Source organism: Anolis carolinensis, chromosome 1 (assembly GCF_035594765.1).
Source record: "Anolis carolinensis isolate JA03-04 chromosome 1, rAnoCar3.1.pri, whole genome shotgun sequence".
NCBI classification, from domain to species: domain Eukaryota; kingdom Metazoa; phylum Chordata; class Lepidosauria; order Squamata; family Dactyloidae; genus Anolis; species Anolis carolinensis.
The window spans coordinates 45,421,598-45,440,180 of NC_085841.1; the positions used below are offsets into that span (position 1 = coordinate 45,421,598).

Sequence of the window (18,583 nt, forward strand, 5' to 3'; positions counted from 1 at the left end):
AATGAACTATGTGATAACAAGTGGCAGAAGTACAGAATTTAGTTCAATGGGGCTCAAACAATTCAATCCTCCAAATGTTTAGGATTAACTCCCAGAATTCCTGGCCATTGGTCATGCGGGTAAGGGTTTCTGGGACTACAATACATCTATAAGAGTGGTTCTCAACCTGTGAGTCCCCATGTATTTTGGCCTACAACTCACAGAAATCCCAGCCAGTTTTTATATACAATATATAAAAAACTTTATTTATATACCTCCCTATCTCCTCGAGAGGACTCAGGGCGGTTTCCAACATGTGTGCAAAACAGTCAATTGTCAAAACAACATACAACAACTTGAACACAGCAACCATAATAAACAACACCATAACAAGACAAAACAGTTCCGTTAAAATAGACATAGTTACAGTTGACATTCCATTGAGGGATCGGGAACCAGTAGTCAGGGCGAGGTTGACATGGTCCATTTTTAAGGGATAGATAAAACTTACCAGCCGTAAGGATTTCTGCAAGTTGAAAGCCAAAACATCTGGGGACCCACAGGTTGAGAACCACTGATCTATAAAATCAAAGACTGGGGACCACTGAACTAATGTCCGCTCACATTTTGTTTTAAATATCTGGAAAATCTATTTCTCAAACTTTCTCATACTGAAGGATTTCTGGTAATCTTAGCTGAATTCAGATAGAAAGGATGTCAAAGACAGAACGCCGCCAAATAGAGTACAACACAGTTTATTGAGGTTACAGAACTAAAAAATGCCCGTAGGAAACAAAGGACTAGGCAAACACTTGTCTTCAGTGTGAAAAGTAACAGAAACAGCTTCGTTTGAATTAAAACGGTTCGAAAGAATAAACCGGATTAAACAGGAGTTTAATCCGGATTAAATCAAAAGTGCTTACTTCAGCCTGGCAATTTAAACAAACAAAAGTTGGTAAACAGAGGTCAAAATGAACACAAAAAACTGGCAGCAGATTCCTCTCTGCTACTCAAGAGCTACAGATGAGTAACTCAGGCTGTTTACTCCTCCGTGCAACGAGCGAAATCCACGTTCAGGCACATCAATCAGGGTAACGGCGGTCAGCAGGGTCCCAATCCGGTCCAAGGTCGAAAGCCAAGCGCAGACGTCTAAAGTTCCACAAGTTCCCCCGATAGCCACAGAAGGGATAGTCCAAGGTCGTAGTCAGTCAGTCAGTCCAGCGTCAATCCAGAGTAAGTAATTAATGTCCGTCAAAAAGACGACGGAGATCCAAGCTATCAAGATTAAACACAAGTTGCACAGAAAAACCCCACACAGTTCCTCCCGCCGTCTATGCCCAGTGTCCTTGGTAACTTACGTATCCAGCAACGAATCACACCCGTCTTCAGGAAGTTCCCCAACAAGAGCCCAAGCGTTCGTCCAGATTACCTTGCCCAACGCAATTAGCCATTGATCCTAAACCCCATTTTATCCCAGTTCATAACTCCTCATCGCTGTCAGCTGCTATCCTAATTCCAGGTGCCTCATCATCATCATCCTCATCAGAGCTAAAACACCTTTGACTACGCCCCACAGCATCCCCAGCTGTGGATCCCGCTCCATCCCTCCAGCCTGTCCATGGGTCTGATCCTGCAACCCGCCAATCGTCTCCCATACTATCATTGCCGGTGACACCCAAATCCTCCCTTACACGAGTCCACTCCATGTCATCCTCCTCTGAGCTAACCATCTCTTCCTCCATTCGCTCGGTAAAACCCTCAAATGAGTCTTCATCTGTTGGTTCTGCAAATAAGTCCCGGAGCCGTTTCCTTTCGCGCTCCTCAAAAGAGTCTGACTCTCGAGGAGTCTTACGACCCCGTCTCCTAGTATCGGAGCCAGAAGGCTCAACCAAGGATTTGCAGTAAAGGATTTGCCTATTGAAGGCCTACAGGATACTAAAAAATGGAGTTTGTTTAAGGTTTGAATGCAATGTTTGAAGCTCTTACAATAAAGTTAGAGAATAGCCTTTATGGAAACCTCCTGCCACAAAGCAAAAATATAAATACAACTTACCACAAGCTCAGAAAACCTGGCATTGAGCTCCTCTGGTGATGGGATTGGCACAGAGAACTCCAAAAACTGCAGGGGGTTGTTGTCCTTAAGGTTGATTTCAGGCAGGTCACTGCCCCCAAAGCAGCAAAGAAACCCCAACGCATGGCGATTCCTTTTTCGGGGAGCCATGGTCATGGTGATGTAGGGTGCTATCTAACAGTCATGATCTGTAGACAAAGCAAAAGGGAAAATATTTGATATGCAATCAAGAACCAGACAGGGTTTTTTGGTGTGGCAAGATGCTGCTGTCGTTTTTAGGAATAACAACTGAACAAACCTTTGAAGAAATGTGAGCGAAATGAATATATTATACAGTATGTTATATGGATTACTGACAACTCTGAATGGATTATTGGTTATTAACCCCTTTCATCCAAGTGGTTTTTTACCCATATTTAGCCTGAACATGCCAAAGAAAGAGCTGCCAAATGGCATTTAGAATTTCTGGTTCTCTTTCTTGCAAAGCATTAGCAATGATAATACTCTTGTTCACAGAAACTATTTCAAGGGAGGAAATCCCATCAGAGAATACTGATATGTTAATTACAATGTTACAAAATGTTGGATAGTTCTGCAAATGTAGCAAGAGAACAAGTGTGGGAATTGAGAAGTTTCACAGGTTAGAGAGGTCCTGTGGGAGGAACGAGAATTTGAGGGAGAGAAAGGATGTAGTAGCTCTACATCATTATTATTTGGGGGGCCTTGAAGATGGCTAGTCATTAGATAAGAGAACCACTAATAAAATGGTATGGCCTAGTATGCATGGATAAACACTAGTAACGCTAAGTCTCAGATTCATGAATTCTGCTTTTCCTACCTATATGACCACATTGGAAGCTGATAAATAAATTCTCATTACAATAAGGGGATACTGCATCTCACCTCTAAACTATGGTTAATTTTGATGTGCAGTAATTTATGCTAGCATGGGAAAATTCAATTGTGACTTTTGAGAAAGTTGAATTCAAGTTGTGAGATAGGCTGAAGGCCAGGGTCACCAAAGTAGATTTCTCTGAAATGCCATCTGTTCCTATGTAGGAGAATCTGAGGAGTCTTTCTGCATTGAGGAGATAATGGTGTGTCTAGATTTGTTAAGCACTGAAGAACATTGAAACAAACATATAAAGTGCATGGCCTTGTCATGAAAAGGCTGGCTTTATTCTCTCAAACCAGGATGAAAACAGACTGCTGGCACATAATAGTAATAAAGTGAGAAAACATTTTTGAAAAAGAATCTTTAGGGAAACCAACAAGAGCCGAGAAGCATCCTAAAAAAGGTCCAAAATGAAAAATGTATGGACTAGAATACATATGAAGAGGAGCATTGGAAAGATGTCTTTCTATTGTAATGGTAATAAAACTGTAAGTAAAGCATGAACAGTCATAGAGGTAATGTGTATATCACAAAATCTTTGTGGACCAAACAAAACCCATACAGTCAAAAGATGGATAGGAATAAAAGCCTGCATCCTGGTTTGAAATGGCACCTCCAGGAAAAATCACTTCTATCCATGGGGGTCATTGCTTGCCCACCTTTGTGGTTCCCTGGTATGTAATAAGAATCTGGAAAACTGAAAACCAAAATGGCTTATCAAGGAGGCGTAAAAAGTACCTGGCCCTGTGCCTATATGTAGTGACTTCAACAATGCAAGGGAAGACATTCCCTGTTGCCCATCAAAGACTTGGATTTCCTGTAAACTATCATCTCCTAATTACAAATTTTACCAGATAACCTTATCCAAGATCTATGAAGGCCAAAAATCAGTTCCTTACATATCCCTCAGAACTCACCATCAAAACACCACCCATGATGTCTAGGTTCTCCATACCAGCAGAAAACCTAAAATATAACAACTTTTCTTACTGTTGTGGGAACATTTGTCCTGAGCTTAGAAAATTACTTTTAAGAAGAATAGATTTAATGGCATGTGATAGCCACCCATAGCTGGGATCCAGAGCACCCAAGTGCCCCTGCTTCAGTTTGAATGGTTTCAGTATGTCAGTATTTAAATAATTTTCTGATCTCTATTTGTTTAATGCAATACTTCCTATTTCCTTCTGCATCATCATGGCCTGCAATAGATAACCCTCAGTTTCTAGTTGCAACTTTAAGGGCAGGGCACTGTCCTTTAAACGTGAGAACAGTTAAGCAGTTTTCTTCCTACCCTTGAGTGCTGATAAAAATGTGGACTTAAGTGTACAAGTTAAAGCGCTGATCTTGCAAGCTGAGCAGACTCAGGGATGAAGCAGTTAGATTGCCGACAGAGAGACGGGGAAGGATGAAGAGGAGGGAGTCCTTGGATCTTAGCACACAACATTGACTGTGAGTTGTACATCCAAACAGGAAGTCTCCTGCCAGGAGTTTGAAAGGAAGGATCTGTGCAGTCCACACAAAGCTGCATATTTTGCCCTTTTAAGGGACTTGTTGTTTTGACAGTTTGGAGGTTTGTTTGTGTTATTTGCCCCCCTCCCCCCATGATTCATCTTTTTCATTTAATTGGCAGGATAAACCATATTTTGAAAGTAAATAATTAAAGGTTCTTTCAAGAGTTTGGCTCTTTTGAGCACAAGGGCACAAAGGCTGGAGATGGCAGGTGAACAGACTCACTTAATGTTGCATCAACAGCAACACAGCTGAGTTTTATCAGGCAGGCTGTTGCTATTGGTTCACCCTAACCTGCCCTGGGACATACTGCTTCACTTATTTGCCTGAACAAGGCTGCCTTGTGGTCTTAGAGAAAGCAAACACACAGGCTAGAAAGTGGCTTTTCAGCAATAGCATCAGAATGAACATATCACGTTGATTCAGCCACGTGTCCAGTAAATCATCTCTTTCACTACTAAATGCTACTGTCATTTGGCATTTCACTAGATCCTCTTCCAGACTGGATCAGCTGTATGCTTCTATCCCCACTCATGAAGGTTTGTGATTAATTTTGCAGTTTACCAGAAAGACACAAAACTTAAGTGTGCCTGGCTTCTTCAATATTTGCAGGAAATTGCTCTTATAAAGAGTTACCAATGGTTTTTCAGACACATTCTTAGCAATGTGGGAATTGCAGTGCAAAAGGTCAAAAGCTAGCTAAGTATGGGATCACGCAACTCCAAGACACCCACACAGAAACAATCCATAATGTCTCTGTTATTATTATGCAATAGCATAATATGTGTAGTTGGAAAACAAGAATTAAAACAGAATGTTGCTTCTTGCCAGGTTTTCAAACCTGCATTGTTTCCAATGGGCATTCTTGGGAAAAAAAACTGCAATTCACTCAATGCAGATTTTTAGACCAGATTACTCTGGCCTTCTATATCCTGGTGGCTTTCAGATGTTACTGCTTTTAATTTTCATCAGTCCTAGCTTGGGTGGACAAGATCAAGAAATGTGGGAGTTCAGGCTCAAAAAGGTTTAATTACTCTTTTACATCAATAGTATTTTATGTCAATACCAATCTTCAAAAAAAGATTCTTCCTAAAAACTCAGTTCTATCTTTATATTTATGTGCTTTTAGGTCACTTGTTGCCTTATGTTGATTCCATGAATTTCACTGTGTTTTCTTGAGCAAGAAACACCCCAAGGAGGTTTTGCAAGTTTGTCACCTATGGCATCTGGGGTTTGTTGGCAGTCTCCAAGTACTCACCAAGACCAACCTTACTTATCTTCCAGTGTCAGATGGGTCTAGCATTGTTACTGCACTTATATCCACAGAAATCATAAACTGTATCCGTAGCTATCAAACACTGGTTCATTTAATTCAGAGCTAAATTTGCTTACTTGGTTAATGAAAAGCAATAAGTAGATACCAGCTATTATGTTAAAAATATATATTACAGTGTTCTCTCACTTACTGCAGGTGTTACGTTCCAAGACCACCCACAATAACTGAAAATCCGCAAAGTAGGGACACTATATTTATTCTATGTGTGGAGGAGAGCAAACCACAGACCACTTATTACAATGCAGTTTGTACTTTATTTTAGCAGTTATAATATACAGTACACTGGCAGAGAAGAAGAATGGAAGCTAAATAACCCTTTTTTATTTCCAACCCTTCCCTACCCTCCCCCCTCTCCCTTTATTTCTCCCTTCCCCCCCCCTTCCAAAACCCTTTGCACAACGCAAAAAACCTGCGAAATAGCGAAAATACTGTGATAAATGTGTACATTAATATTAATTGAAAACCCGCAAAACAGTGAGGGAGCGAAAAGTGAGCAACAAAGTATTGAGAGAACACTGTATTGGCCTTTCTGATTAAGTGTTCAAGCTGCAAGTACCATGGTCAGTACCACAGGTGTAACAGCTCAGAACAAATACAACAGCCCCAAACAGAGAAACAGAAACACCCCGTATCAAGAACTCCAGGTTTGTTTTTGGAAAGAAAGACAACTCCTTTTCTAAATTATCATCATGCATCATTTCATGATCACCTTGATAAGCTATACACAATATTACTATTTCGTTCTGAGCATCAGTAGACATTCTACCAATTCTGGACAGACTTTTAGAATAATTGCTGACTGACAAGTGTTCGAAAATTACATAGTGTGAATTCAGTGCTAGATTGGATGCTACATTTCCCACTGACTGACTGAACCAAACAACCATGAAATAAAGTTGTCTATCTAGTGCACTCTTGACCACTTAATAATGGTGTAGTCCTAGCAGCTCTAGCATGGGCTTAGTTTGTTCAAAGCCCAAATATAAACTTAATCTTCCATTCCCAGTTTGATGAAGTAGGATATAATGTGATACTTGCTCCTTGTTTGACCCCTGTTTTTCCTACCTAGATGAAGGAAAACATGAAAATGATATATTCTGAAGCTATCTGACCTAGATCACTTTTTTCATGACCAATAGTTGAGGGGAAAACTACAGTGTGCACAAAAGTAGCACTGTTAATCCAAAAGCAAAGCAGTAAAGCTTTATAGCATTATTCTCTATTACTTAGGGCCTTTTTCAGACAGGCTCCAAATTGGGGGACCTGTCAGGCTTTTACTGGAAATTGTGTCTCCTGTAAAAAAATGAATTTGGGACAAAGCAGGTAAACCCTGCTTTCTGAAAGGCCCAAGTCTAATGGGGTATGAGGCCTGTGGGGACTGACTCCCAGGTAGTCTCCAGCCCTCTAAGTTTTTCCAGCTGTATGAGCCTGGAGAACAGAGTGGGCACCCCTCAAGCCCCCCAAAAGCCTTAAAAGTAAAAAAAAACTGATTGAGTCGCCATTATGCTGCTCCAGCAGGCCTCACGGCGCATAAAAATGATGCACCAGGAGACGGGAGGGGCAGGAGCAAAGTTGCTCCTGCTCTCTCTCTCCCCCCCCCCCATGAACAGATAAACAAAGAAAGAGAACGGGGAAAAAGACAACATACAGTATGGGCCCCATGCCCATGAGAGTGGTATCCATAGTATCATTCATCCATGTGTGACCAAATATGTCCTTTCCAAGCATTTTCTAGGCCCTTTAAGGTATTCTTCAATCAAGGGTTCTTAATTTCAATAGGGTATGCTACCATATGTTGCTTTGCATAACTATATATAATCCAGGAATGCATCCCCCGTGGATATGAAGTTCATACTTTAGTGCAGAGTTTCTCAAATTTAGAAACGCGGTGAAGGCCATCTACACAAATCAAGAGGCAACATTGGTCATAAATGGTCAGGAAAGTGACAAGATAAGAAGAGGCACATGGCAGGGGTGCCCGCTCTCACCCTTACTATTTATAATAATGGAAACTTTGATAAAGGAAATAAATAATAAATAAGGATTAGAAACTATACTTATAAAATTAGAACCTATGCCAATGACGTGGTTTGCATAATTGTAAACCCACTAAAGAACACAAATAAATGGTTAGAAAAAAATGAAAATTTTGGAAAATTAGTGGGATTCAAATTAAATAGAAAGAAAACTAAGATAATAAATAAAAATATGGATGAAAGAAAAAAATGGTCCTGCAGAGAGAAACGGAAATTACGATAGTAAAAAGCACTAAATATTTGGGAATTACAATAACAGCCAATAATATAAAATTAATAAAGAATAATTATGAGACTCTATGGGATAGAATCCGGAAGGATTTAGAAAGATGGAAATAATGGGTAAATATTTCATTAAAGGGTTGTGTTGCTATTATCAAAATGATGGTTTTATCCAAAAAAAATTATTCCAAACTCTCCTGATTATCAGAAATGATTATTTATTTAAGAAATGGAATAAGGACTTAATGAAATTTATTTGGAAAAACAAGAAGCCAAGGATAAAATTAAAACTATTTGTAAAACTATTTGTTGTAAGCTGCCCTGAGTCCCCTGAGGGGTGAGAAGGGCGGGGTAGAAATGATGTAATAAATAAAATATAAATAAACTATTAATGGATGACACAAAAAGAGGAGGGCTAGGGTTACCAGATTTGAAACCGTATTACGAAGCATGTAGCTTAATTTGGTTAAAGGAATGGAGTACACTAAAAACAAATAGATTATTAACCTTGGAAGGCCATGATCTTAGATCGGGATGGCGTGATTATATTTGGTATAATAAAAGGAAAACTGAAAAAAAAGGTAATCATTATATAAGAGCTTCATTGATAAAAGTTTGGGAGAAGTACAAAGATAGATTTTACAATAAAATGCCACTATGGATTTCACCGATTGAGGCAAAACACAAAAGGGAACTAAGCACCAAAAATTGGCTAACATATCAACAAATATTTTAAAAAGACAACAGAGAACTGATAATCAAAACACATGCAGAAATCAAACAAGTACATAAAGACATAACTTGGTATCAATACTACCAAATAAAACTACGCTATAAGGAGGAAGCTAAAAGAGGATTTAATCAAGAACAGGGAAGCTGGGAGTTAATATTACAAAGGGAAAAAATAATAAAAGTGTTTTACCAATAATTATTACAATGGTCAACAGAAGAACAAATTAAAGGGTGCATGGTAAAATGGGCCAAGGATGTAGGACACAGTTTAAAAATAGATCAATGGGAAGAAATTTGGAAGAAGAAGTTAAAATACATGGCAGCAATTTACATTCGAGAACATTGCTATAAAATGCAGTATAGGTGGTATGACAACCCTGATAAAATCGCAAAATTTAATAAGAGAAATTCAAAATTATGTTGGAAATGTGGAACTAAAGAAGGGACATTTTATCATCAATGGTAAACCTGTAGAAAAATTAAAAGATGTTGGACAACAATACACCAAATGACGCAAGATATATTGAAAACCAAATTTAGGATGGAACCAGAAATTGATATTTTTTCATATAAGCATGGCAGCCAGACTGGCATTGGGAAGGGTATGGAAAGAAAGGAAAACTCCAACTGCAGAAGAATGGATACTCAAAATAATGGACATAATGCAAATGGACAGTTTAACACAAAAAATAAGAGAGGGAAAAACAAAACAGACTGGTCAAACTTCAAAGAATTTGTTAAAAAGAAAGGAATGGACTTTACGACAGATCTGTCCTCTCTACAAAAATAACTATTAAAAATAGAGAGCTGGAAGAAGAACAAAACAACAAAGGAATGAATGAAAAAGATCCTAAAACGCAGATGGGAAGTCAACCATTTTATTATTTTTTTCTTTTTCTTTTTTATTTTCTTTTATTTTATTTCTCTCTCTATATATATATGTGTGTGTGTGTGTGTGTGTGTGTGTATGTGTATCCTTTTTGTCTTTTTTCTCTTCTCCACTCTTTTCTTTCTATAATAATAGTTGTTCTCCTACTTTCAATGTACTCACATCAGCAAAACAAATAAAAATTATTACAAAAAAGAACAGTAAGAATAAACTTGCTGAATAAATATAAATAAAGTTGTTATTATAAGTTACATATCTCTTAAACCAGTATATTACTATAAGTTGAGTAAGCTGTATCCAAAATGCTTAGAGCCAGAAGCGATTTCAGATTTTAAAATTTTTGGAACCCTTGTATTTGTACATACATACATAATGAGATATCTTGGAGATGGAACCCAAACACAAACACAAACTTCAATTTCTCATATACCTTATATACACAACCCGATGGTAATTTTATACAATATTTTAACATAATGTTGTGCGTGAAATAAAGTTTAAATACACTGAACCATTAGAAATGGCACAATCTCGGTGATCCCTGTGGACACTGTGTTGTCAAAGGCTTTCATGGCCGGAATCATAGGGTTGTTGTGTGTTTTCGAGGCTGTATGGCCATGTTCCAGAAGTATTCTCTCCTGACGTTTGCCCACATCAATGGCAGGCATGCTCAGAAACTCACAACCTCTGAGGATGCCTGCCATAAATGTGGGTGAAACATCAGGAGAAAATACTTCTGTAACATGGCGATACAGCCTGGAAAAAACACAACAACCATGTGGACATTTTTGGAGTATTTCAGATTTCTAGATAACGGATGCTTAACTTGTACCAGAATCAAAAGAACCAATATGCTTTTTGATATTAATAGATGGATTCCACTTGTGGGAAAATGCTATTTAGTTCATATCCTCCTCATAGACATCTTATTAGCCAATATTTCAACAAGATGCTGGATTAAAGGGGCTTTTGATTGTATTCAGGTCAGTTTTTCAGTTCTTATGGTGTTCTTATGTGTACTAGGGATGCTTCCAGAAATTCCAGGTCAATATAATATTGTGATATAACACTATAGTGTGTTGAGTATTAAACAAGTGATTCTATGTTAATCATTAAGAGCAATCCCTGGAGGAAAAAACACAACCTCTATAAATTAAACATTTGACAATTCCACTCCTCCTCATTTGCTGCCACCTTTATAAAGGTAAAGGTAAAGGTTTTCCCCTAACTTTAAGTCCAGTCGCGACCAACTCTGGGGGTTGGTGCTCATCTCCATTTCTAAGCCAAAGAGCCGGCATTGTCCGTAGACACCTCCGAGGTCATGTGGCCAGCATGACTGCATGGAGCGCCATTACCTTCCCACCGGAGCAGTACCTATTGATCTACTCACATTTGCATGTTTTCGAACTGCTAGGTTGGCAGGAGCTGGGGCTATCAGCGGGCGCTCATTCTGCTCCCGGGATTTGAATCTGACACCTTTTGGTCCGCAAGTTCAGCAGCTCAGCGCTTTTACGCACTGTGCCACCAGGGGCCCCAACCCACCTTTATATATATACACAATTTATTTAAATTTGTTTAAATTTATATAATTTATATATAATTTATAAATTAAATGTATAACAATTTATTTACATAAATTGTGCCACCTTTATACACAATTTATTTAAAACTGCATGACAAACATCATTCAGATGAAAAAGGACAAAAAAGTAATGCCACTTTAAAGCGCAGAAGGCATCTAGGAAATTATGCACTGAGATAATCAATGGGAATTCCTTCCAGAAGTCTGTTTACCATACATACAAACATCTTCTTGGCTCACATAGTCTTGGTGTTTCCTACAAACACACAGAAGTTCCTTCCACTGCTGTGAAGTAGCATTTCCATCCTTCCTTGGCCTGTTATTTCCCACTCAGCCAAGGGAATGGACCGGCCCAGGTCAGGCGCTGGAGCCTGGATCTTTGCCGGAGATCTAATTATAGCAACGTCCTCTTCCTCTGACAGGGAGAACATGTTCGTTTCTACTCCACTTGGCCCAGGGAGAAAATGCAACTTATTTCATGTAGTTTCCTTAAAACTCCTCAGACCATTCTAACCAAATGTGAAATCTAGTCCCAGATCACGAGACCAGGGCATATATTGCCCTGCCCTAACAATATATTTAAAGAGGTGGTAGAGAGCTACAACTTGAAAATAAACCTTTGTTACCCTTCCTAGAGGTTTTGTGGGTAAAAGAGTAGAGTTCTCCAGATATCTCTCCAGATAGCTCTTGACCAAGCTGGCTGGCATGGCTTCAGCTTGTAATTCCACAACTGGAGGCTGCCCAATTTCCATCTCTGCCCTATAAGAAAGCATTCTACTGTTCTGAGCTATTTCAATGACACTTATGCAACTGCAGCTCATTTTGATAGCTCCTTTTGTGGGTTGTTCACATAATTAGCTGGGCTATGAGCCATTGCTATAGATTTAAAATAAACGTAATGCTAAATCCAGCTTCTTCAGGAAGCTTTGCAAACCTTATGGCATCTTCCAGCTTTATGATTCTATGATGATCACTGCTACCGCCTCTATTTTATGTATATCCTGTTTTTCCCCCAAGACTGAGACTCAAGGAAACTTCCACATTAAAAAGTTTAGTTAAAAACATACAGAAAGGTCAACATTAAAACCAAAATGAAACTATAAGCATACCAAAAACATGGTAAGTAATAAAATATATATTTAAAGTTACACATTATAATGTAAGTTTTAATAAAATCAGTTTTTGATACTTCAGTTACTTTTTTAACTTTTGTTTTTTAGTGAATTGTCAGCTATGTTTGTTTTAACTGTTGTAAACTTCATTGAATCCCAAACTGCAGAAAGGGTTTAGAAATAACATTTCATTTTTTAAACTGAGGAAGAAAATGTAACACTCTTTCCTTGCAACTAGGACAGCAGAATACAAGGAGTCAAGGAATTCTCAATTCCAAGTTTACACACTTCAGTAGTTACCAGCAATATTAAGCTAATACAGTAAAGCAAAGTTGGGAAGAGTGCAGAATGTAAATAAAAGGTTGCCCTTCCCTGGGTTCCCTGGACCCCAGTTCTATGGTTCCTGAATCCCGCCCCACTTAGCAATCTCCTAGTATCCTCGCCAATTAAAAATAGGTGTGATTTCAGAGCATTTTTTGCCTTAAAACATGCTGAAAATCCCCTAAATTGGTTACAATTTGGATATGTGCTACAGAAAAAAGTGAAGTGCTTGTACTTGGTGCAACGACGATGCCAGGCTGGATGGGAGAAACTGGTCCCTGCATCCATATACCCGTACACTCCTACTGTTCTTTGTATTGACATATTTCTCATCGAACACTGTTTCATAATCTACATGATTTCTCTCAAACACATACACAGTTACACAGACATACTACAACACCTGTCTCATATGCTATTCATTAACACCTTCTAATGCTTATTTCGAATTGTTTTTGAATATAGAGTGCATGCAATCAGGAAGGAGGGGCTTGCATATTTTCAGTAGGGTTTAATACTATTTAGGGGAATTTATTTAACAGAAAAACATAACTTTGCATGTGATTGGGGAAAATGTTTGGCACACCATTCTTAGAAAGATGTGGTCTACAGGAAAGAAAGCTGCAGGTTTAAAATAGTTATTTTGTGTTGGATATATTGTCTTTTTTGTCTCTCCTGTTTACTGTTCTGTGAAATGGATTTACGTCTACAATGATCACAGAAATCATTGTGTGAATGGGCTTTGTGGTGCTTATTTCACGTTCTCAAATTGTAGCAATCAGTCCAAAATGTCTGGTGAGTCTTTGGTTACAGACGATTAGTAATTTCAATAACCATGTTTTGGATACAAATTGATAATTAACTCTTCTGTGTTGCGGAAGGCTCTTCTGCCAGCTTAAGTGACAAAACTCATCACCTTGAGTGATTTCACAACTTCTTTTTGTCAGCACAAGCAGAATACAGCAAGGATTAAATACTCCTACTTGTCCAGAACTATTTTCTTAAGAAAGTTCCAGATGTTGTTTCTGTATATCAAATTGGAAGAAACATTGCCAGAATTCTATGCACCATCAAGTACAGCATAACCATTTGGGAAACTGGCAATTTTCATTGGCTACCAAACCAGGCCTAACTTTGTATTCCCTTTGCATATTAAAATGTTAAGAAAAGGTTAAGCACAATATTCAATTGCACTGTTTTTATTTTCATTCAGCATATTCTACAAGGGATAAACTGGATTCAGTGACCCTGAAACCTCAGTATTACGCAAGCAGCTCTGGACTTTGAGCCAACAACTTGGTGAAAATGTTGAACTTTTAACCTAAATAGAATTTCTAGCTGGCGAGAATCCCATCCAATAGGTCTGGGCTGGCTTTTTTTTAAAGTAGTGTCCAGCAAAAAAAAAAAAAGAAAAAGAAAAGAAAAGAAAAGAAAAGAAAAGAAAAGAAAAAAAAGACCGATTCTGTGATTCTGCTGAGCATGTTAATTTGTTGGGCAGCAATCCCATGTGTTTGGGAATGAATTCAATGGGACTCACTTCCAAGTAAAAATGGGCAGGATTAAGCTTCATAACACCTCCTTATGACACCAAATGGTATTCTTGAATTTGTTTCTGTTCCTATACACTTGTCACAATGTAGATAAATATCGACCTTCCATCTTTGTAGAACAAGAAAGGAGTTGTCCCAAAAAAAACTGCACACAAGTTTTTTTTTTGGTTTTTTTTTTTTTTGCAATATCTCTACAAAGTCTCTTCTTTAGCTTCTGTTCCTTTAATTTGCTGGTTGCGTGACTGACTGATTAACATCAGTCTCTAACACTGTAACATGGTGCTAAACCGCACTGTTAATATAGACATTTCCAAAGACAAGATTCTATGATTTCTTTACTCACCAGGGAGCTAAGACGGTTCCAGATTATATTTGCTCCTGCATAGCAATTTTAAGATTATTTTATTATATTCTAAATCAGGGGTCCTCAAACTTTTAAAGCAAAGGGCCGGTCCACAATCCTTCAGACTGTTGAGGGGCCGAATTATCATTTGGGGAAAAAAAACGAACAAATTCCTATGCACACTGCACATATCTTATTTGTAGTGCAAAACAACAACAATAACAATGAAAGACCAATACAATATTTAAAAATGAAAATAATTTTAACCAACATAAACCTATCAGGATTTCAATAGGAAGTGTGGACCTGCTTCTGGCCAATGAGATAGTCAGGTTAATTAGGATTGTTGTTGTTGTGTGTCTTCAAGTCATTTCAGACTTTGGGCGAGCCCAAGTCCAAAATTATTTATTTATTCATTTACTACATTTATTTACTACATTTATATCCCACCCTTCTCACCCCGAAGGGAACTCAGAGCAGCTGTATGTACATACAATATATTATATTATTAGCATAGCACAATATTAGTATTATACATTACTATATTGAACTATACCACTGTACTGTAATATTATATGTAATATATAACATATCATAGAATCATAGAATCATAGAATAGTAGAGTTGGAAGAGACCACATGGGCCATCTAGTCCAACCCCCTGCTAAGAAGCAGGAAATCGCATTCAAAGCACCCCCGACAGATGGCCATCCAGCCTCTGCTTAAAAGCCTCCAAGGAAGGAGCCTCCACCACAGCCCCGGGGAGAGAGTTCCACTGTCGAACAGCTCTCACAGTGAGGAAGTTCTTCCTGATGTTCAGGTGGAATCTCCTTTCCTGTAGTTTGAAGCCATTGTTCCGTGTCCTAGTCTGCAGGGCAGCAGAAAACAAGCTTGCTCCCTCCTCCCTATGACTTCCCTTCACGTATTTGTACATGGCTATCATGTCTCCTCTCAGCCTTCTCTTCTGCAGGCTAAACATGCCCAGCTCTTTAAGCCGCTCCTCATAGGGCTTGTTCTCCAGACCCTTAATCATTTTAGTCGCCCTCCTCTGGACGCTTTCCAGCTTGTCAACATCTCCCTTCAACTGTGGTGCCCAAAATTGGACACAGTATTCCAGGTGTGGTCTGACCAAGGCAGAATAGAGGGGGAGCATAACTTCCCTGGATCTAGACGCTATTCCCCTATTGATGCAGGCCAGAATCCCATTGGCTTTTTTAGCAGCCGCATCACATTGTTGGCTCATGTTTAACTTGTTGTCCACGAGGACTCCAAGGTCTTTTTCGCACACACTGCTGTCAAGCCAGGCGTCCCCCATTCTGTATCTTTGATTTCCATTTTTTCTGCCGAAGTGAAGTATCTTGCATTTGTCCCTGTTGAACTTCATTTTGTTAGTTTTGGCCCATCTCTCTAGTCTGTCAAGATCGTTTTGAATTCTGCTCCTGTCTTCTGGAGTGTTAGCTATCCCTCCCAGTTTTGTGTCGTCTGCAAACTTGATGATCGTGCCTTCTAACCCTTCGTCTAAGTCGTTAATAAAGATGTTGAACAGAACCGGGCCCAGGACGGAGCCCTGCGGCACTCCACTTGTCACTTCTTTCCATGATGAAGACGACGCATTGGTGAGCACCCTTTGGGTTCGTTCGTTTAGCCAATTACAGATCCACCTAACCGTAGTTTTGTCTAGCCCACATTTTACTAGTTTGTTTGCCAGAAGGTCGTGGGGGACTTTGTCGAAGGCCTTACTGAAATCCAGGTACGCTACATCCACAGCATTCCCTGTATCGACCCAACTCGTAACTCTATCGAAAAAAGAGATCAGATTAGTCTGGCATGACTTGTTTTTGGTAAATCCGTGTTGACTATTAGCAATGACCGCATTTGTTTCTAAGTGTTCGCAGACCACTTCCTTAATGATCTTTTCCAGAATTTTGCCTGGTATTGATGTGAGGCTGACCGGACGGTAATTGTTTGGGTCGTTCTTTTTTCCCTTCTTGAAGATAGGGACCACATTCGCCCTCCTCCAATCTGCTGGGACTTCTCCCGTTCTCCAAGAACTCTCGAAGATAATTGCCAGTGGTTCTGAAATAACTTCCGCTAGTTCCTTCAGTACTCTTGGGTGTAGCTGATCTGGCCCTGGGGACTTGAATTCGTTTAGAGAGGCCAAGTGTTCCTGGACAACTTGTTTCCCTATTTGGGGTTGGATTTCCCCCAATCCTTCGTCCATTCCGTGTTGCTGAGGTTGAAGATGGCTTTCTTTTTCTGAGAAGACCGAGGCAAAGAAGGCATTAAGTAGTTCTGCCTTTTCCCTGTCCCCTGTCGCCATCACCCCATCTTCTCCTTGCAATGGCCCTATCGCCTCCTTTTTCTTCTTTTCTACCAACGTAAGCAAAAAAGCCTTTTTTGTTGTTTTTTATGTCCCTGGCAAGCCTGAGCTCATTTTGCGCTTTAGCCTTGCGAACCTTTTCCCTACAGGTGTTGGCTATACGTTTGAATTCTTCTTTGGTGATTTCTCCCCTTTTCCACTTCTTGTGCATGTCACTTTTGAGCTTTAGCTCAGTTAGAAGTTAATTAATATAATTAATATTATTAATTATAATTAATATAATTAATATTATTATATGGTATTATTATTAATATTATATTGTATAAAATGATAATATTATTATTAATATCATATGTATATACAATATATTATATTATTAAAACTGATATAAAAATATTATATTATAAATGATGGCAGGGGCCAGGTAAATGACCTTGGAGGGCCGCATCCGGCCCCCGGGCCTTAGTTTGGGGACCCCTGTTCTAAATCTTAGCTTTTTAAAAAATGTTTTGATCTGTACTGCAAGTATGTTTTAACTATCATGCATCACTCTGAGAGATGATAAATACTTCCAATCAATAATGAAATAAGCTGTGGATGAAAAACCTTTTGGTCTCCTGATATTTCGAACCACAACTTCTATGACTGCCATCCAGAGTGACCAGTGACAAAGAATTATGGGAAATGATGCCCACAATATCTAGAAGGGAAAAGGTTCTCAAAGCCTTGCTCTAAAATTCATCAATTTACTCTTCCTGAACTGAACATTTCGGACAATGATTTTCTATACTGTTGAATTCTCTTCAAGGTATTATCTTCAATCACCTTCTTCTCAGTCACTATTATATTTTAATTTTAAAATATTAATTTTCTTTGTTTTACATAAATAACAAAGGATTTTTCTCTCTCTGTTCAAACAGGTTGCCACTGAAAGTTGCAATTAAATCAAAACAAAGAATCATCACTGTATACACTGATAATGTGATACCAGTTAAAGGGAAGCCAATAGTCTGTTGACTTCTAGTCAGCCTCTGAAATGCTTACAACAGCTTCTTCTAGTTCTCAGAAATATTTCATAATTATAGCCAGAATTTAAGCATTCCATCCAGTTTTCAATCTGATATCATATTTAAACCCTAAGTGCTTGCTTGACACTTGCATCAATATTTATTAGATTGTTGCTGCTGATGCTGCTGTTGAGGAACTACAAGTCATTTCTGACATCATGTTTCTATGGTGAGCCAATTATGGGATTTTCTTGGTATGATTTGTTGAAAAGACAGATTGTCATTGCCTCTCTTTGAGGCTGAGAGTGTGTTTGACTTGCCCAAAGTCATCCAATAAGTTTTCATGGCTAATAAAAGATTTGAATCCGGGCCTCAAAGGTTCTAGTTCAATACTCAAACCAATACACCATGTTGGCTCTCTCAGAATGGTATTCTAAATGTAAAATGCTATTGTGTCCAAAGGAAGGACTGCATATTTGAGCTCCAAATGGATGCAGTGGGGGCATATGGTTGCTGAAAACTCCCTCAACTAAGGAGTTCTGATACTTACATTCAATAACAGAAAGTGCAATCTTGGCAATACTTGGTGAGGGGACATCTAGAATTCTTTCAATTAAGAACTGCTCAGAAGACGTCTGCTTGAAGAAATCAATTTCTTCAACTCTAAACAAGTATCTCGA

The 18,583-nt window shown here is 38.7% G+C and overlaps 1 protein-coding gene across 4 annotated transcripts in view; it reads right to left on the reverse strand.

The window, feature by feature from the left end:
- Nucleotides 1-18,583, reverse strand: part of daam2 (dishevelled associated activator of morphogenesis 2) — a 328,775-nt gene that overhangs the window by 225,167 nt on the left and 85,025 nt on the right. For all 4 annotated transcript variants that reach the window (XM_062973532.1, XM_062973528.1, XM_062973529.1 and 1 more), the window contains exon 2: nucleotides 2,033-2,238. In XM_062973532.1, coding sequence (XP_062829602.1) covers nucleotides 2,033-2,206 — 174 coding nt within the window. In that variant the 5' untranslated portion in view covers nucleotides 2,207-2,238. The remainder of the gene's footprint in view (nucleotides 1-2,032; nucleotides 2,239-18,583) is intronic.